Source organism: Aedes aegypti, chromosome 3 (assembly GCF_002204515.2).
Source record: "Aedes aegypti strain LVP_AGWG chromosome 3, AaegL5.0 Primary Assembly, whole genome shotgun sequence".
In the NCBI taxonomy this organism is placed as follows: Eukaryota; Metazoa; Arthropoda; class Insecta; order Diptera; family Culicidae; genus Aedes; species Aedes aegypti.
Genome location: NC_035109.1, coordinates 69,606,831 through 69,628,341, shown reverse-complemented (window position 1 = coordinate 69,628,341; position 21,511 = coordinate 69,606,831). Strand labels below are relative to the sequence as shown.

The following is a 21,511-nucleotide window of genomic DNA, read 5'->3' as shown; positions in this document are numbered from 1 at the left end:
GTAAGTTCGTGATCCCGAAAACCGCTCTCCCGCTCCCAACAGTCATATTCGCGCATTTTCGCTTCTCATTCCACGAACAGCCTCAGTCAACCACCTCGCTGCTCGGCCAAAATGATGGGAGGAAGGAATCGGGAAAAGGTCAATAAATCCTCAAAGGATTCTCAACGGGTCGATGTACGCTGGTGATAGCGTGCGAAGCGAGAAACCCAGCATATTTGCAACCGTTTTCGGTTTGAGATTTTGCGCGCTTTGCAGTGGGCACTCATTCAAAATAAATCCAGCGGAGTGTGCTAGATGAACGAAATGAACGCTCATGCGGTGAATTCGTATTAGGCTGGCTCAAAGTTTTATATCTTTTACATTCTATTGGTAGTTTAATAATAATTTCAACTAGGATAAACATTTACGAAAACAACTTAACGACATGCTCGTTACACAGTACATAAAACCCCAAGCCCCCCTAAATCATTCTTCGGATCTCTTTGAATGATTCATCATCACTTGAGAGACCTTGGTCAACTTTGATTGCTCCTCGAATTGATTGATTGCATTACGTCCATATGATACAATGAGCAAGAAATAATTGCTGGCTTATCAATCGTCGTGTTCACATGCCCTATCTGTAGAATTACTCTTCTTCCGTTTCATTTCATCCTTCGTAATCGCCAGTACTCGCAGGACCATCATCGCTTGCAGTCGTGTTGAATTATTTTCACGAAACTCAATTGAATTCTGTAATCATAATGATGCTAATTCTTGTTTGTTCTTTAATGCTGATCGAATGGTCCCAGGTAAAATGTGACGTACACTGTGGAGTTCCTGAACCGGTTCAAAACCCACTGATTGTTAAAGGACAAAACACACTTCCAGGGCAATGGCCTTGGCATGCTGCCATATACCATCGTGAGGCAACTAGTGAGGATTATAAATGTGGTGGAACGCTAATTAGCAATTGGTTCGTCCTGACTGCTGCCCATTGTGTAACAACAGAAAATGGAAACGTTTTAGCCAAAGAATTGGTGTTTATAAAGCTGGGCGTTCACGATTTGAAGAAGTTGCGGAAAAGTTCTACGCAACAACATGACGTCATCGGCATATTTAAAGAACCACGATTCAGTGCTGAAACATTGACGCATGACATCGCTCTGCTGAAGCTTGGCTCGGAAGCTGAGTATGACAGCTACGTCCAGCCTGCGTGTCTATATGGTGGGGATAGTCTTGTGGGACAGTTCGGAACAGTGATCGGATACGGATTAACCGAACATAATGTGTTGGCGATGGTGTTGAGGAAAGCAGTTATACCTGTGATTAATTTTCTGAAGTGTTTGGAAAGCGATAGAGACTTCTTCGGACATGTTCTGGCAGATGAAGTGTTATGTGCTGGGCATACAAATGGTACAACTGCGTGTAATGGAGACAGTGGGGGAGGTTTATTTTTCAAGCAGAATGGTACGTGGCATTTGGGCGGTATCGTTTCCAGGTCGAGGGTCCGCGACGATGGTACGAACTTTTGTTATACTGGAGGTTATACAATTTATACAAAAGTGTCGAAGTATTTGCATTGGATTCGTAGCACAATACGCAAAAACACTGGACGTGATGCAACAACTCTACCGTCTGATGAGTCGATTGATGATGTCAACACATCTGGTAGGTCATAGATAGATAATAATTCAATAAACGTGAACATTATACCGTTAAAAAATGTTGCAAAAGTTATAAGCAGATACGGCGCATTAAAAAAGTAGTAAGATATTTAAAAAAAAACATAATATAACAGTAATAACATGTTTATTTAAGTTTAAATAAGTAAACGCGGTTTGTTTGACAATTTTGAAAACGACACCATAAAATGATGCTGAAATATGACATGTGTACAAAACACACACAAAGCAAAATTTACAAGGAGAAAGTAGGCGTTGTGAAGCATTGCATTTGCCACCGAAAAGTGAAATCTTGTAGGAGACTGTTATAGAAGCCTAGGTAACTTTACTCTTAAATATTCACTATAAAAATGACTATGGAAAGTAAGACGCTGAGATCGATCATTAGGAGGGTTCACTTGCTAGGTTCGAGAAATTGTTGAACAGACAAGGAAAGTGACTTTTTTTCTTTAAGGATATATGAACGTAATGCCCAATAAATACTTTTAACAATAAAAAATGAAATTAACTAGAACTACTACTAAACAGCCTAATTTTGTTAAGACTTCACGCCAATTGACATTTAAGCCTCTAACCTTACGTAAAAGACAGGAGTCATCAGAATAGCACTTAAATGACAAATTATTCAAAACCATTTTGACTAGACAGTATTAGTAATGACACTACTACACTGCTATTTCAAACAGCCTATTCAAGGTTCAGCCTTGGCAAGTTAAGCTGTCAGTCAGCTCCAACTGAATACCATACAAAAAAAAAGAACCCAAGCTGGCATTGTTCGGAAAGGGCTTTCTCAAGAATATTATTTAGTTCACTTTAACAAAAAAATACTAAATAATATCAAAGCTTTAGAAAAACCAAAACTTATGTACGATGTCCGTGTGACATGGGAACATTTCCAGAAACCTGGAGGAAATTACCAGAACCCCACTCAGTGACGTCGGTGCCAAAAGTGGGGTCATGGTACAAAAATTGCTGCATGGATTCTAAATGCATGATTTGCGGAGGTTCTTCTCACGCCAAGGACGTCTGTCCGGTGAAGGACCACCAAGTTTATATGCTCGAATTGCGGGGGCAATCATAAGTCCAATTTTTGGGCTTGCCCTTTGCGAAGGAGAGTCGTCGAGGCTCGTGCCAGACAGATGAAAGATAATATCCGTTACGATAACGGTCATTTCCGGAATTTGCCTGGTAAAGTATCGAACAATACTCATTTTTCAGTTAACGATCGCTTGATTAGGAATCATACCCATCAGGAAGATCATAATTAAGCTCATTCACAAACTGATTTGAATCCATCGAGTAGCCGTTCGAATCTTTTAATTTCGAATGTATCTACCCACGGTAAATCCTTTGCCGATATCGTAGCAGGTAATTTGAACTCCTCCCCTATTCGTACTACGAGTACCCATTCTAAATCAAATGAAAAAAAAAACCCTGCCGCCACAGATAACATCTACTCCGCCTCTTCGTCTACCGAAAATTCTAACGGAAATTCATCAAATGTACCCACTTCAAGTGATATGTCTGCCTCTGATTTTAATTTTCTAACTGAACAATTGAATCTATTGATTGATGCAATATTTAAAGCCACCACTATGACTGAAACAGTCCAAGTTGGCTAAAATTTACTGATCAAACTGTTATTTGAAATGGTTATTTTGAACAGAATGATGGTCCACATCAACGAAAATTCAATTTTTGCTAATAAACACTTCGGATTCCGCCATGGACATTCGACCACTCATCAACTTTTACGTTTAACAAATTTTATCCGTTCCAACAAATCTGAAGGCTATTCTACTGGTCTTGCTCTTCTAGGCATAGAAAAAGCATTCGACAGTGTTTGGCATAAAGGTTTGATAGTAAAATTAAAAAAAAAAAACTTTAATTTTCCAACATACATTGTTAGAATAATTCAAAGTTATCTGTTAAATCGTACACTTCAGGTTAATCTTCAGAACTTTAGATCTGAAAGACTTCCTGTAAGAGCTGGTGTTCCCCAAGGCAGCATTTTGGGACCAATATTATACAATACTCTGACTTACTTGAGTTATCTTAGGGATGTCGTCAAAAATCCTTGTTTGCGGATGACACAGGCCTCTCCGCCAATGGACGAAGTCTGCGTGTCATCTGTAGTCGATTGCAAAATGGTTTGGATATTTTTTCTTCATACTTGCAAAAAATGGATGATTTCTCTTGTCATGCTAGATAGTGCAAGATATAAAAGATTCGAAGGATCTATGGACTCACTGTAGCTACTGTCACTAAGTATAATTAAATTACGTTTAACCCTGAGGGGTGCGGTCTCGAACATTTTGGTCAATCAATTTGAACACAATTTTTTCCACCAGTGCTAACCGTCTTGTCTCGCAGGAAACCATTTTAATGGTGCACACTTTAACTACTTCACAAAAAGTTTTTACAGTTTGATAAAGGCAATAAGGTACAGTGGGGGAAGTGTAGCAGTGGGGTAAGTGGATCATTTGTCCATATTTAGCATAAATACTTGAATATGTTGAATGTTGTCGCACCATTGCTTCGTTTTAGGTTATATTCTTACGTCCACACTAATACTATTGCAAAGCTGGTAATACACGTACACTAACAGAAACAAACTTATTAGCTGCAAAAATCAAATAATTTCATAATTGTTTTCTATCATTCAAAAATCCATTGCATCACTGTCTAAAATCAAATACTATTAGTTTTTTCAACACATGGTGAGCATTTCAGTTCTAATTGAGTGAATCACAATGAAAAATATGTGATTTTTAAAAATAAATACTGATATATTGGACATGGTACACTTCCCCCTACTTTTTATTGGGATGGGGTAAGTGGATCAAGCATTGTTATCGCATATTACCAGACTGCTAATGCGAATTTGAATTAGTTTGATTATCCTCAAATGTTGTTTTCCTTCAACTTTTTTCATTCTTAGCTTAAATTTGTCAAAATTCCATAGAAAATTTGAATTAATCCACCTAAAAGTATTTTGAATCTTTCTTTCCGGTATGAAAAATATAAAAGAATAAATATTGCAAAATTTAAACAAAACTTTTCGTGGATTATCTGAGCTGAATTGTGAAAGGGCAAAATAAACAAATTTTCCAATTTAAAGCATATTATCGTACCTTATTTAACGATATAAATTGTTCTAGATAGATGGTACAATTATATTCATGAATGGAATCAAAATATTTCAGTTTGTTAAACAAAAGTAAATGTAACTAATATTTTTAAACTACGAGTGTTTTTCGAAAACATCATTAGGAATAATCCTACAATACTTCTGTATACCTTATGAAAATAAAACATATGGATTTTCTCCAAATTATTCTAGTTACAATATTTCTTTTAGTGTGAATTAATGTTTAAATATTTTTCATAATATTTTGATAAAATAAAGATACTTTTTGATTTCAAAAGCATCAAAATGTAATATAATTAGCATCAATAACAAGAACGAGAGTAATATCATTTTTACTATACATAATTACACCTCATTTGTTTTGAGAATATACTTTTTTTTATTGGTGATCCACTTACCCCACCATGGTGGGGTAAGTGGATCATTTGGCGTAAATTTTCAAGTCCTTCATATTCAATACATAACAATCAGAAAAATCAAAATAATTGACGATTTGCAGTACATTAGTCCCTTATTTGTCATCCACAGGAAAAAGTTTGAATTACATTATTAACGTTAGCTGTACATAACAATGAAGTTGACTATTGATTTTTCTGTATCCACTTACCCCACGGTACCTTATGCCAATAAATTAGCTGAATCGGATAGTGTCTGACCGAATTATAGTTGAAAATATATTTCACAAAAAAAATTAAAACATAAGCATCAGTAAGACCAAGTAGAACGTTCCAAACAACACTTTCAACAGTTGATAGTTTTTGTATCACATAAAATGTATAAAGAAAATTAACGTGACGAAGTACTGAACATTCACTCCTAGGCATGCTCGGATCATTTTTATGAAAATTAAGGCTTGACAGCAGCCTGGCTGCTTGTTGATATCCAATTCGCACCCCCTAGGTTTAACCTGAGAGAGACTCGCGAAGAGGAAAAATATCAACGTCATATGCAGCCCAGATTCCCCTCTCACGAAACGTCAAATGCAGCCCACCGTTTTTATGGCTGAAAAAGTGAAAAGTATTGTGTTCAAAGTAAACTGTTATTAAAAATCTCAGTCGGCGGAGCAGTTTTTTCCAAAGTTGCTGATAAATCTAAGCAGAAGATTAATTATTTCTAATGTCTGCTACGTTTGCTGGCATGAAATTTCACTCAAATGGCTATTTATGATTCGATGTGATGCAAACTTAATCATTTTTTGCTGAGAGGTTCATGTGAGGATTTGAACAGCATGCGCATAATTGGTATGCGCATGCGCATAATTGGTATGCACAAAGTGGAATAAGAAAAAAACTCAGCAATCACAGAAAAAGAAGACCGTCTTCGCGAGTCTCGTCTCAGGGTTTAACCTAGTGGACATATGACATGAGGACGTTTGGCCAAATAAGGCATCTTTGCGTAAACACGCGAAACAATGTGAAAGGACAGTCTTTTATTAAAAGAATGGAAAATTTAAATTATAATATTATCAGCTAAGTGCCATCAACTATTGGAACAGTATAAATATAAAGAACAGCCTATTATTCTAAGAAGGCCAAATGTTCATTCGGCCGAATGTCCATAAGCCAAATATCTACACTCCAAAGATACCGCTTCTAATTAAACTACCTATCATGTGCACGCTCTTTTCAGCGGGCCATCACTGAAAAATCTAAGTTGTATTGAGTCAAATGTACGTGGCACTATTTTGAACATCTGTTATTTTAAACACATGGATTTGATAACAAATAAATTAGTTTTAATCTAGTTGTACATCAGCGAGCACGTTAAATACTTTTTGGCAGCAGGATCATGAATAGCTTTCAGTATGTCAATTACATTACGATTTTTTCGGGGAAATGGTACAATCGGGAAAATAATATTCGGGGAAATAGTTCATTCGGGAAAACGTCATTCGAGGAAATTGCATTCGGGAAAATGGTTTTCGGGGAGATGTTGGACAATCAAGAAGTAACCTTCTTAATTTTTCCCAAAACGATGTCCAAGAAGGATTTCCTTCGATAGGTTTCGCTAACTGGTCCAACGGAAAATCGAAGGCACGAAAAGGGATTAATAGTATAAAAAATAGTACTTAAAAGTACTGTTTTTGTAGCACTTAGAAGTACTGTTGCATTGCTTAAGATAGTTTTATCATAAAACTTTTATGAACTTCCGAGATCAGAAAGAATTTGTTTACGCATAGCACAAAGGTACGATTCACACTATACTTGGTTTAATAAACAATGTGTTTTTTAGCGATCCCGCATGGCCGTGTAGTAGTTTGCTACATATCATCCTGGGCCGTCTACCGGAGTGGCGCTGGATCGTTCAGCTTGAAAAACTTTGATCCGAATCTGTGCACACATGTCGTTCACGCCTATGCCGGATTAGATGTGGAACGTAATACCATTAAATCGTTAGGTAAGCGGAAAGTTGATTTGAATGTGATAGAATTATCAATTATTTGAGTTTTCAATTTCTTCAGATCGATGGCAGGACCTGAAGGATAACTATGGCTTGGGTGGATATGAAAAGCTAGTAAATTTGCGTAATTCATATCCACATCTCAAAGTGATGATTTCGATGGGAGGATGGAACGAGGGTTCCGTGAAATACTCCAAATTGGCTGCCAGTCAACAACGGCGGCAAGTCTTCGCCGAAAATGCGCTTAATTTTATAAGGTAAGGTTTCATATCGTCCCCTTAATGCTACAACTAGATAACTCGAAAATCAAAATTTTGAGATGTGCAACTTTGAAATATGACCGTTTTACAAGGTGAAGGCTAATCGCAGAGAATATGATTGAAAAATAAACTTCAACTTATGTATTTTAATCTCACGCTTATGAGCTGTGGATATTTAGCAGATCTAATTGAGAATAATATTTCGACGTATTGAAATAAAAAAATGTCAAATTTCGAGTTATCTAGTTGTAGCATCAAGGGGACGATATATCAGACGGATGATTTTAAGTATAGTTATAATATAATGTATTTATTTTTAGGAGATATGGATTCGATGGACTTGACCTAGACTGGGAGTATCCAACACAACGTGGTGGCGAACCAAACGATCGAGAGAATTTCGTTCAACTCGTCAGAGAACTTAGTCAGAAGTTCAAAAAGAACAATCTACTGCTGACATCCACTATCGAAGCCAAGCAGTATGTAATTGATGCAGCTTATGATATCGAAAATCTAACCAAATACTTGGATTTACTGCATGTCAAATGCTACGATTACAGAGGAATCTGGAATCAGAAAATTGGCTTTAACGCACCACTGACAGGCGATGAGGTTCATAATGTTGAATTTACGATTGAGCATTTGCTCGCGTTGGGAGCCCCACCTAATAAGCTAGTTCTTGGTCTACCATTCCATGGACGAACCTTCATAGCCGACTCGATATTTTATACGAGGATTGGTGATCCAGCTGAAACTAGCTTTAGCGGTCCATACACAAATGTCGATGGATACATTGGCTATAACGAAATTTGCACAGAACTGAACGCAAAATCGAGCTTTTGGAATCAAGCATGGGATCCAGAAGCTTCGGAAGTAATAGCCAGGATGCAGGACGGAAGCAAAACCAAAGTGATTGTGTACGACAGTACCCGTTCGATAGCCGCGAAAGTGCGCTATGCCGTGCAGAAAAATCTTCGTGGCTTGATGGCGTCTTCTATCGACACGGATGATTTTCATGGAATCTGCAACGCAGAAGAGGAAACTTTTGTTGATTTTGATAATAAATTGAGAACTCCTCCACCAATTCAGGGGAAATTTAAGCTTCTGCGGACGATCAACAATGCAATTGTTGCAGCGGAAGATGAGATTCACAATTCTTAGAAAGACTGTTAATTTACTTTACTGATTTAGAGATAACTGTATTCACGTTACTGTTAAAGGAGCAGTACAATCCTAACTATAAAAACCCAACTAAACAAAAAAAATACATTTAAAATCCTTACGCTGATAATCATTTAGTTCTTTAAATATTATATTGATAATTGAATTGAATCTCTATTATTCACTAGAAACAGTAAAATCTAGTCCAATGACTGCAGTCGTTTATTTATTATTTTCAAAGATATTCAGTCCTAGATTCATCTCGTACTACAGTTGTTAAAACTCAATGAATAAACAATGCAGAGCATTTCACATAGACATCGCACAGCGAAATTTTCTATTTTCTTTATCTTCAATTTTCATCACATTGGCATTGGCATCATTTTGCTGAATAAACTTGTGTAGAATTATTAACCCATTTTAAGTAATAAAAGACTGCCTCACGTTTCAGGTGTGTATACTGTTGCAGGTCTGCCGCCTTATCCTTTTTTTTTCTATCCTAATATCCATGTCGTCCAGACGCAGACTAATTTTTAGGATCTCGTGAAAACCATGCCTCAACTGTTAAGTCCGGCTCCCCGCATGACACCTTTAAGCAGAATATTGAACAGTAGCCACGAAAATCCATCACCTTGTCGTAGTTCCCGGTGGAATTCGTACAAACTGGAGTGTTCGCCCGAGATCTTCACGCAATTTTGCACACCGTTCATCGCTGCTTTAACTAATCTTGTGAACTATCCCGGGGACGTTGTTCTCGATCATTATTTACCATAGCTCTTCAAGCTTAATACTCTCGCATGCTGCCTCAAAATCGATTAACAGGAGGAGTGTAGGTACCTGGTACTCACGGAATTTCTTGAAGATTTGACGCACGGAAAAGATCTGGTTTCTTGAGAATGGTACATCTCTGGGCATTCCACCTCTTCCAGGCAGCGTTTATTGTTCCAGAATAGGCAGGTTTTTTTTGTTTCCGCTTCAGCCTGTATTGTTCCACGTTCCGCCGCGTACCATGCTGCAGCATTGCAGCCCACGGCATTCTTCTCCTCCAAAACCTCTTGGCACTCCTCGTCGAATCAATCGTTTGTTGAACTCCGTTCCACGTATTCGGCAATGTTTTCTGAAGCTTTGACTGTCCTTCACCAGTCCTCAAAAGGTGCCTCATTGAGCTCGCCTTCATCCGGCAACACTGCCAGAAGATGCTGCGCGTACGCATTGGCGACATACGGTTGTTTCAGTCGCGCTAGGTTGTACCAAGGCGGGCATTGGTACCGTACATCATTGATGACAAAAAGTTTTGGGCGCAATTTTACCATCACCAGACAGTGCCGACCATCGATCAACACGTGATATATTTGCGATTTTGTCTGCTGAGATGATCTCCAGGTGTACCAATACGGGAGGCTGTGCTGGCAATGATGCTACGGATGGCCATATTTTTGGAGGCGGCAAAATCTATTAGTAGTTGGCCGTAATCGTTCGTCAGCCGGTGGATGCTGAACTTTCCAATCGTCGGTCTGAACTCTTCCTCCTGGCCAACCTGAGCGTTCAAATCTCCTATGATGATCTCGCGCTTGAGCTGCGCGTAAAATGCATCATCAGTGCTTCCGGAATGTGGACTATGCACGTTGATTATGCTGAAGTTAAAGAATTGGCCTTTAAGCCTTAACTTGCATATTCATTCATTGATCGGCCACCACCCGATCACGCGCCCATCACAATGAAAGCTGTTTCCAGGTCACGTGGGTTGCCGCAGCTCTGGTAAATGGTATGATTACCTCTAAACGTTCGCACCATTGCTTCTGTCCAGCACACCTCTTGCAGCGCTTCGATGCCGAATCCGCGGGTTTTCAGTACATCGGAGAGTATTTGCAGTTTCACGTACCGAGTTTCCAATCGCTAGTTTATTTCCGTCGCTGTGGTCTTTGCCGATTGTTCTGGTCCGTATTCTCTCGTTGACGTTCCTGTGCTGATGACATCAACGCCCTAGATTTCCCTGAATACCCCTGAATGTTCAGAGGACTATAGTGCGCAGTTTAGCTAAGAGTTTTTCTCTGGCACTCGGACAATGATCAGCCGCCCCTGACATGGGGAACAGACGCTGTTGTGACCCGCTCCTAACATGGAGTGCAGACGCTCCTTTCCTGTTAGCATACGACCAAAGGTCCCACCAGGGTTGGCTATTCGATCTTCCCTAAGGTTACTCGTACCCTGGTCAGTACCACGAGGTAGGGATAGGAGTTGCTGGGCAATAGGCTAAGGACCGCACAAAGAGGTCTATTTTATTCCTGCAGGTATGCGAGGTACCAATGGTACGCCGTGCCGAGCCATTTACCGTGCTAATGGTTGATCCTTATGTACATCAAAAATGTACCTACTCAAAATTAAAAATCTATGATTTATCGATCCTATTGTTGGAATAGTTGAGTTACTTATGTGGATTGATGCATCAAACTGGATAGGTCCCACTTACCCCGTTTAGCAAGGTAACTACGTCCAATGACTCAGTTTACAACTTTCTTCTAAGGTTTTTACAATTCCGAAATCATTCGATCAAATTCATGAACACACAAGCAAATATGTTGCCAAAATTCTTTTGAACAATCGTTTCTTAGGTCACACTTGCCCCGAAGTATCTTATAATTATTTATTGGGCTCAATAAATTACCGTTTTTATTCAAATTGCGGACACTTAAGGCCTCAGTGAAGTTTAACTCATCGGGAAGCATATAAACGACCTCGAGTAGACGACGACCCGAATCCTGAGCATTCTACTGGAACCAAAGAAATTGACCCATCCGTGATAATACCACTAGCGGTCCGTCAGGAGAAAACTGATTTGTTTTGGTTGTACTTATCCGGTTTCGATCCCAAAGCAACTGAAGATGACATTCGCGAACTGGTGAAGAGTAACTTGGGCAGCAATGAGACTATTGACGTCCGAAAGTTGGTTCCCAAGGGTAATAATCTTGATGAACTCACCTTTGTGTCGTTCAAGGTCGGTATTGCTCCAGTTCTGAAGGACACCGCACTATCCGCTGAAACGTGGCAAAAAGGAATCGTCTTCCGCGAATTTGACTCCCACACTCGAACCACTTTTCAATTCGGACGATGATGACAACAAACTGTTAGATCACGCGTCACTGCACTTGCCCACATTCGATGCAATCCCGCTTACAATTGACGATAACTCTCCACCAAGCAGCAATCCGCAAGCTCTAATTTTTGAAAACTCGTATCTCCGGCCTTCCGAACAACCACTCACTCTGTACTATCAGAATGTGCGTGGGCTACGCACTAAAACAGATGAAATTTACATGGCGCTCTCATCGTGCGAATATGACATCATTGTCTTAAGGTGATTATAAAACGAAGCCAAACTTTGAATTTTCAAGTGCACAAGACGAGAGTATCTGACAACAGATCGCGTAGAAAACCAATCAACTTGCTTGCTTGCTGGTGGTGACCAGTGGGATAGATTTTTAACGCGGAGCGCTGTTTGGTTCTCAAGTCTTGTGCTCTTGAAAATATGAGGTGTGGCTTCGTTTTATAATCACCTTAACTGAAACTTGGCTACACGAGAAAATACTAAACACAGAATTGACTGACGAATACGTTATATACCGTTGCGATCGAAGCCTCACCACTAGTCAATTCCAGCGTGGTGGTGGGGTGCTGATCGGTGTGAAACGGCACTTGCAGAGCAATATCGTACACGCTGATGATGCTGATCATTTGGAGCAAGTTATCGTTCGTGTGGCAGAGGGAAACAGCGCCCTATTTGTATGCGCAATATAACTTTCTCCCAACACTGAACCAACCGACTACGAACAACACGGTAAATGCGTCTCTAGGATTTGTGATCAGATGAGGGATCGCGATCGGACAATAGTGTTAGGCGATTACAACCTTCCACTTTTAAACTGGATTTTCGATGAGGATGTTGGATGCTTTATCCCAACCAACGCAGCTTCCGAACAAGAGATTTCGTTACTCGAATCGTTTCTTACAACTGGACTGCAACAAATTAATTATTTGACGAATGTTAACGACAGAATGCTTGATTTGGTTTTTGTGAATGACACTGGGAATTTTGAAATTATTGAGCCTCCCGCGCCGTTAATCAACGTAGATCGGCATCACAAACCCTTTATAGTTCAGCTTGTTGCATTAAACACGACATCGACTAATCGAGAGCAGGAATACTTTTACGATTTTCGCCAATGCGATTTTGACGATTTGAATAGAAAAATTTCATCAATTGAATGGGCAGAAATTCTCGCAATCGGAACTGTGGACGACGCTGTGAGCAGATTTTATTTAGAGTTGGACACGATCGTTTATCTGAACGTACCGCTTCGAAAACGATGTGTTCAAGCAGCGAACAGACGACCCTGGTGGACCGGGGAGCTGCGAAATTTGCGAAATCGATTGAGGAAGGCACGAAAGCGTTATTTTCGGTCGAGAGGCGAGGATCAAAAAGCAGTTGTGCGGGAATTAGAGTGCCAATTCAACTCTCTGCACGGTGTGTTTCGTAGAACAAGTTTATTACAAAAAAATAGGTAAGTCTGAAACTTCTCCACAATATAGTATAGGTTTCTCGCGTTCATTTGCTGCTAAAACCAAAATAATCCGTCGGGGGGTCCAGAGTATTTTTTTTTTGTTTGATTTCGAGAGACTTGCACATATGTTTGAATTTGTCTATCTATGTGTTTATGTACATTAGGGCGGTTCAAAATTAAAAAATGTTTGAGAATTGAATTCAATCTCACATATGTTCCTTACTATCCTTACTATAAAAATAGTGTTCTGTGAAATTCGCAGCTTTCTAGGTGGTGATTTAAGGTGGCCCGAAGACAATGTAGGTTTATATGGAAATTACTATGAAGAAATTTTGAGGTATGTTCCAAACACGCTTGTACTGTAATGTAAGTACAAACTTATTATCCCATTGTAAAAGCTCATTCTTCATACCATAATAAAGAAATTTGCTGAAGAGAGAAATTCAATTCGACAGATAGCAGAAGAGATATTCATGATTTTGTTTGCTATTATTTAGCTTAACCCCTCTACCGGCAGCTTCATTTTTTCAGCACAAAAATATATTTGAATCGCGATAACTTAATTGTTTCTCTATATTTTTCCACTATTTTTTTCACAACTTCTCAAAAAACTCTTCTACTTTTGGAATCTATGTCGGTATTGACCATTGGTCAACTGGCTTTAAAAATATTTCGGTGTTCCTTGGGGGACCGACACTTCCCATATAAAATTTCAATATGATGTTTTAAGAAGTTTTCAAGATCTCGTTACGGCTAGAGTGGTACCAAAAACATAAAAGCTCATTGCTCAAAAACAGTTACACCGATTTGTTCAATTTCTTCACAATAGACTTTCATCAAAGTTTAGTTTTGAAAAGCGAATAACCGAATAAGATAAAAAATCTGTAGCCAGAGATAATTACGAGAGTTATGGCTATGCGTCGGTCCCCCAAGGAATTTTGGAATATCTCCGAATATAAAAACCGATACAGATTCTGAAAATAAAAGAGTTATTTGAGAAGTTGTGGAATTTTTTTTTTTCAAAAATATTGAGAAACAAAAAAGTTACCGCGATTTGAATATTTTGAAAAAATGAAGGTATAGGGGTTAATATGGGGTTATAGTACTGCAAACAAGTACAAAAATCCCAAACCCATTTTAACCTCATGATGTTAGTTTCTGATCTTTTCATAAGCACTGTGCCATTAAGAAAATAACAAAAAAATATAAGATTTGAAACTTCTCAAATACCATCCAAATTAGCGTATTTGTCTGCACCATGGGGCAAGTATATTACATGCCTTATAACAAGGTTTATCACATGCGAAGCCCTCTACTAGTTAATTCGAATAACTGAAATTGTGTTGTTTGAAAGGCGGATAAGTCAATTTGGATCTAGGGGTCATGCACAAATTAAGTCACGCTCCAAGAGAGGTTAAGCCATGCGTAACAAGCCTTACAAAATTATCGGAGGACTCACATAGAAAGTGTGACAAAGGGGGGGGAGGAGGTCGAAAAAATTGAAATTTAGCGTGACATAATTTGTGTACCATCCCCTACGAGTAAAAAGAGAAATCTCGCATAATTTATGATCTCGTCCTAAGAGCCATAGCTTGTTATTACTGAGCAAACGAATGGATTTACACTTTATTTCATACGACGAAGAGAAGATCCTCCTCTGTCTCCCAGCGGTGACATTTTTTTATTTTGGTCCGTTTATCTGCTTAATAACAAAGAGCTACACACTCGGTTATCAATGGTTTTAAGGGTGAATATACATAGAAGCCAAACCTCGAATTTTCAAAAGCACAAGTCTAGAGAAGCAGACAACCGGTAACTCACTGGTCACTTGCTGGTGGCGACTAATCAATAAAATGTTCAACGCAAAAGGATGTCAGGTTCTCAAGATACAAATCTACAAACAAGCTCTTGAAAATTCGAGGTTTGATATCGATGCATCTTCACCTATTAAAAATATTTCCTAATAACTTCTTACATCATTATGACCAATTTAAGTACGATTTTCAAGGTTTTTCGTGGACAATAACTAAAATGATGTTTGAGACAGTTTTACAATTATGCGTATATCATATATGCTTATTACAGCTCTTTTGAGCAAGAACAACTTTACCTTTTAAGCCAAGGTGTTCAAATGGTTTGATCTTGCAGTTTGTCCCGTATCTATGTTCAACGCAATGTGTGTCGGTACAAAAACACATATCCATGAATACTTCACACAAAATAAAAAAAAAATGTTCTGGACCCCCCGACCGATTATTTTGATTTTGGTCGCAAATGAAAGAGCAAAGTCTAATTGTTTTTAGTTCGAAATTTCGGACTTACCTATTTTTTTGTAATAAAGTTACTCCACAAAGACACCGTGTCTGAACCAAGCATGCTTTAGGTCTTACGTGCTTCGCATCGAAAACGATATGAAGGTAAACCCACAGCATCTATGGAAATATATTCGGCAGCGTACAACGAGCAACGGAATTCCTCTGAACGTTTTCTACAAAGATACCACGTCTACGTCGCCCACCGAGTCCACAGGCTTATTCTCGTGTTTCTTTCAAAGTGTGTCAAGTAAAAACTCACCACCTTTGAATGAAGAATACTTGAATAGTCTGCCGTCCTTTGATATCAGCATGCCTTTAGTATCGTTCAATGAGGAAGATGTGAAAAGTAAGCTGTCCCACATCGATGCTTCGAAAGGTCCAGGTCCAGATAAGCTACAGCCTTCGTTTATCAAAGCGTGTTGCTCCTCGCTAGCTCTTCCTTCGACGTTACTCTTCAACCGCTCGCTAAGGGAGGGATGTTTTCCAGAAATGTGGAAGATGGCGGCGATTACTCCTATCCACGAATCAGGTGACACCCACAATGTCGAAAACTACAGAGGTATATCGATCCTCGATTGCGTACCGAAGATTTTTGAGAGTATGCTACTCGACGTCGTATACCCGTCGGTGCACCATATCATCGCAGACTAACAACACGGGTTTGTCAAAAAACGGTCAACTACCACCAACATCATGAGCTACGTGTCTTTTCTCATAGACAAAATCGAAAGACGACAGCAAGTGGACAGCATCTACGTCGATTTCTCGAAAGCATTTGACCGTGTCCCTCATGCCATCACAGTCGAGAAACTGAAACGATATGGGTTTCCAAATTGGTTAACAGATTGGATTCGTTCGTATCTAACAGGTCGCAAAGCATACGTAAGGGTTGGATCATCAATCTCTGCCCCATTTGCAGTCGCATCTGGTGTCCCGCAGGGCAGCCCCCTAGGACCGCTTCTTTTGTGCTGTTTGCTCTCGATTTATGCACTGTGATCAAATCCTCTAAAGTGATGTATGCTGACGACTTCAAATTCTTCCGTGTGGTGACATCTCCTTTAGATTGCTGCGCACTACAAATGGACATTGACCGTCTGCTGGACTGGTGCAAGGAAAATGATATGGAGGTGAACATTAGAAAAAGCACCGTAATTACATTCTCGCGATTACAATCAACGTTCGCTTTTGAATACACTATGGGCGATAGCGTGTTGGAGAGAGTTGCATATGTTAAAGATTTAGGAATTACGATCGATGCTAAGCTCAGATTCTCGCAACATATATCTTCCGTGACAGCAAAGGCATTTGTAGTTCTGGGTATAATCAGACGCAATACTCAAGCGTTTCGGGATATATACTGTCTCAAATCATTGTATGTATCTCTTGTACGCAGTATATTGGAATACGGCGTCACCGTCTGGGCACCTTACCATGCTGTTCAAATCGCTCGCCTAGAACGCGTACAGAAAACTTTCCTCCGATTTGCACTTCGTCATCTCCCATGGCGTAACAATCACCATCTCCCTCCTTATGAACAGCGTTGTGCCCTCATAAAGTTGCCTACACTACAGAATCGACGGGAACTTCTTCAACGATTGCTGATATTCGACCTGCTCAACAACAACCTTGACTGCTCCGATCTCATGGAAAGGCTACGCTTCAACGCACCGAGAAGGTCGACGAGAAGATTCGATTTCTTCAGAAGGGCTACGCATCGCACCCAGTATGGGCAGAATAACCCTCTAAATATGTGTTGTCAACGTTTTAATGAAGTGTACCACTTGTTTGATTTTAATTTGTCCAAAAATGTGTTTAGATTAAGAAATAGCGCATAAGCTATAGTCTGTACGATAGTGAGTTTTATCGAAGACTTTTTACAATAAATAAAATAAATCATTATGTATGGTTTCTCCTCTTTATTGAGCCTTCAAAACATTTAACTTACGAATCGTGGGTGAAGATTTTGGATTCCGCAACGTGAATAATTTTAAATAAATTGAATTTTGTGGACTTTTCATGATTTTTATTCCGGACGCTTCCTTACTTCTGCCTCATATTCCGGACACTTTGATTCAAATTCCGGACAGCTCGTAAAAATCATAAATCGAAAAGTCAAATCATCAATTGAAATTGTAAAATCACTAAAGAGACGTCTAAGGAAGTTTTTAAAGATGTGCTGTGAATAAAAAAAAACTTGGGGAAATTTATGAATGAACTTTTGGACAATGTCCGGAAGAAAAGCTGGAGTAATCGCTTATAGATTTTTAGAGATGTTGGGGAAAGATACTCTGTATAAGTGGATCGTGGGTTTCTGGTTCGCGATGAAGGAATTGACAAAAATTTCTAAAAAAAACTGAGAAAAAGCACGGCACGAACAAGACAAGGCAGTCTCTTAACTTGTGTAAACATCAAATTTTTTTGTAAATATGTGACGTTAATCCTATCGTAGCATGTATGATCTGGATCACTAGATTATTTTTTCAATAAATTTGCTCGTGGTGGATAGGAATGACGTCGTCAAGTAGCTGTCAGTTTTCGGAATATATAACCTTATAAATATAGTAAACCGTGGGAAAAGCAAGGAAAATGGTTACAGCGGGATTCCGTTTTTGGCAACAAGAGCAAAATTTTCAGTTGCCAAAATCGGAACCTTGCCAAAATCGGAACCCAATTTTTTCATTAATTTTTATTTGTAACTAATTATTTAAAAGGAAAAAAGGCTGACTACACATAGTTTTTTTTTATTATTTTATTTCTTTTTATTCGACATTGTAAAATTAAATGTTGTGTAAAAAAATCTTAATTATTTACACACTTGTCCAAAGCAATGCTTCTCATTTTACGTAAGTGTAAAATATCATTTAACTCCAATTCATTATTTTCGGCCCACTGTATAGCATAATTCAGACTATTTATAGTCTGGTGATGCTGAATATGCTCAGGACGCTTGGGCTCATTGACTGCATCAACCGTTGGGATGTCTGATTGATTCAAATACTCATCATCTTCATCACTGTCGTCTTTATTTGGAATCTCTTCGTTATTAACGAAGGCCAAAATGTCGGCATCAGAAAAGTCTTCGGTACACTGATCTTCATCGGTTGAATTTGAAGGTGCCACCGGTTGGGTGGCGCTATATTTCCGGAACAACATGGATAACGGGACATCGTCGACAAGCTGATGCATGAAACTTTGAGCCCACAAATATGCCAATATTCCTCCACGCCTGCCGCAGCACTTGCTCTGACACTTCTGCCCAAGCTCCGTGAAGCCAAAATGCAACATTTTTCAGGTTGATGGTCTTCAAATGTTTTGCACTATCCATAGACGAGAAAGTGATTTCCTGAGAAAATTTTTTCTATATTTCAGCTTAATCGTTTGGATTATAATGCTGATCCATTGGCTGCATTATTGGTGTTACATTCGGCGGAAGGAATATTACAGACATCTGTACATCGTCTGATAGCAGCTCGTCTTCAAAATGATGCGCTGTGCAATTGTCCAGCAGGAGCAAAGCTTTAGGATCTATTCCAACACGTGCTGAGTATTGCCGAACACTTGGAACAAAAGTGTCATAGAACCATGATTGGAAAATGTCCCTGGTCATTCATGCATTCTTAGAAGAATCAAATTGCAGTGGCAACTGATTATTCTTGTATGCCCTTGGATTTTTAGATTTTCCAATCATAAGCATAGGCAGTTTATGGGTCCCTGACGCATTAGCACAAGGCATAAATGTGACTCTATCCTTGGCTGCCTTATGTCCTGACGCTGAAAATTCGCTACTGTGTACCAATGTATAACCAGGCAACATGTTAAAAAACAGTCCGGATTCATCGGCGTTATAAAGCTGATCAATTGATAAGTTTTTTTCCTTAACAAAGTCAAAAAACTGTTGCTTAAACGGCTCAATGTTGTCTCGATCACTTGGCAGTTTCTCTCCGGATAATTTCAGCTTTCGGATGTTGAATCGCCTTTTGAAATTATGGATCCACTTCTTGCTGAACTTGAATGAGCTTAAAATTTGCAGCTTAGAAGCAAATTTCCGACTTTGAAGCTCAATCAAGCTTGATGTAACTGTTTCGTGGTTATTTCGCATTTTCAAAAATCAGTAAAATAGAGCCAGTTCAAGTTTTTTATGCTTGCCGAAAGAAACATATTTTTTCTTGGAACATCTTCCCCCCGTCGAAGACGACTTAAGTAGAATTTTTGCTTCTTCGGATTTCAATTTTCCTGATCTTTGCTCTTTCTACTTCAAATTCCAAGTTCTGACTTGGTGCAGTTTTCCAACTTGAGGCGTTGCAAAATTTCGGTCCTTTGTTTTAGACTAAGGCTCCGTCTTTGCCATACATTGCCATGGCAACTAACCAAACAACTTGATCATTTTAGAAGGGTACGTACATTTTAGAAGTGCTTAAAAGGACAAAGGATAGACATACATTTTAATGTGAAGTCGGAAGAAGTCATTCTCTTGGAAATCAAAATTGTTTTCGTTTTAAAAGTTTCGATTAAATAATAAAAAATAAGAATATATTTGATCTAATTTCCCGTGTAACTTAAAAACTTTTCCATATTACTATAGCTTGTTATCCTGTCTGCAGATAACCTGACTCTTGGAAGCAATTATAGAGTAGTGATAGAACTTTCAAGGCCGCACGGCACGTCATCATAATCATCCTATTCATTTGAAGAAGCAAATCTCAAGTACCACTCCATATATCGATGCGAAAAATGTATCACTATAGTTATATAATGTAGTGCACAACCTATTCAATTTTCAGCTTCGTCGGTTCATTTAAACTCGAAATTTCAGAGTTTTGATGGTGATTGTTAGAGTGAGACAAAAGATAGGGATAATAACACGGTCTCCCGTGTCACCTTAATGTGCAAGTATTGTATGGTTTTAATTCAAAAGACACTATATTACATGTACCGTAATCCGGGGGCAAATTGATCACTTTTTCACAACTTTTTGTCATAATTTTCTTTGAAATTAAAAAATTGCCAAATTTGTTTCGGTAAAATCAGTACTTCATTGATCTCTATCAGTTTATATAATCGATTTTTTATGAAATAAAATTTAACATTTTTATGCTTGCCGGAAGAAGTTCAAGCGCTTGGGCTTTCCACGATGGCTCACCGAGTGGCTCTACTCATATCTAACGAACCGATACGCCTTTGTGATGGTCAACTCAACGCGTTCTCGTACGTTCAACATTACGTCCGGAGTTCCACAAGGAAGTGTTTTGGGGCCACTTATATTCAACGTCTTCATAAACGACTTGTATTCGTTGCTCTCTTCATGCAATCTGTCGTTCGCGGATGACCTGAAATTCTACCGCACCATATCATCTCCTCAGGACTGCATCGCCCTCCAGGAGGACATCGACATCATGCTCATTTGGTGCGACAACTACGGCATGCGCTTGAATAGCGGGAAATGTAAAATAATTTCGTTTACTCGCTGCAACACCTCATACCAGCATCGATACTTCATCGGGGCGGAGGAGCTAGTCCGCGTAAAGTCAATTTGCGACCTTGGTGTTACGATAGATTTCAAGGTGAGATTTAACGAGCACATCGGGCTGACTGCCGCAAAGCTTTCTCCGTTCTAGGAATGATTCGAAGGCACACGAACTCTTTCACAGATGTATACGCCTTAAAAACGCTGTACTGTTCTTTGGTGTGGAGCATCTTAGAATATGCCTCTCCTGTCTGGTGTCCATCTCAGGTTACGCAGATACTTTCAATAGAACGAGTGCAGAAAAAATTCCTGAGGTTTGCGCTGAGTAGGCTACCGTGGAACGATGCAAGGAATTTGCCGAGCTACCATGAACGATGCCAGCTGATAAGATTGGAACACACTTCGATCAAATCACCGAATTCGGTAATCCATTTACCGAAATCTCAACAGCTGAACGGTCGGTAATCCGTTCGGTAAACGAATAAATTACGGACCTTTCGGTAATTCGCAAATTCGATCTCAGTTGTCAAAACAACC

At 39.1% G+C, this 21,511-nt stretch overlaps 1 protein-coding gene across 1 annotated transcript; it reads left to right on the top strand.

Moving 5' to 3' along the window:
- The first annotated feature begins 490 nt into the window (after positions 1-490).
- On the top strand, positions 491-8,969 carry LOC5567542 (probable chitinase 2). The gene is made up of 4 exons (XM_021851926.1): positions 491-1,650; positions 7,048-7,212; positions 7,277-7,472; positions 7,796-8,969. Exons 1-4 carry the CDS (start codon positions 744-746, stop codon positions 8,634-8,636), a joined length of 2,109 nt encoding a protein of 702 aa, XP_021707618.1. The 5' UTR covers positions 491-743; the 3' UTR covers positions 8,637-8,969.
- Positions 8,970-21,511: the final 12,542 nt, after the last annotated feature.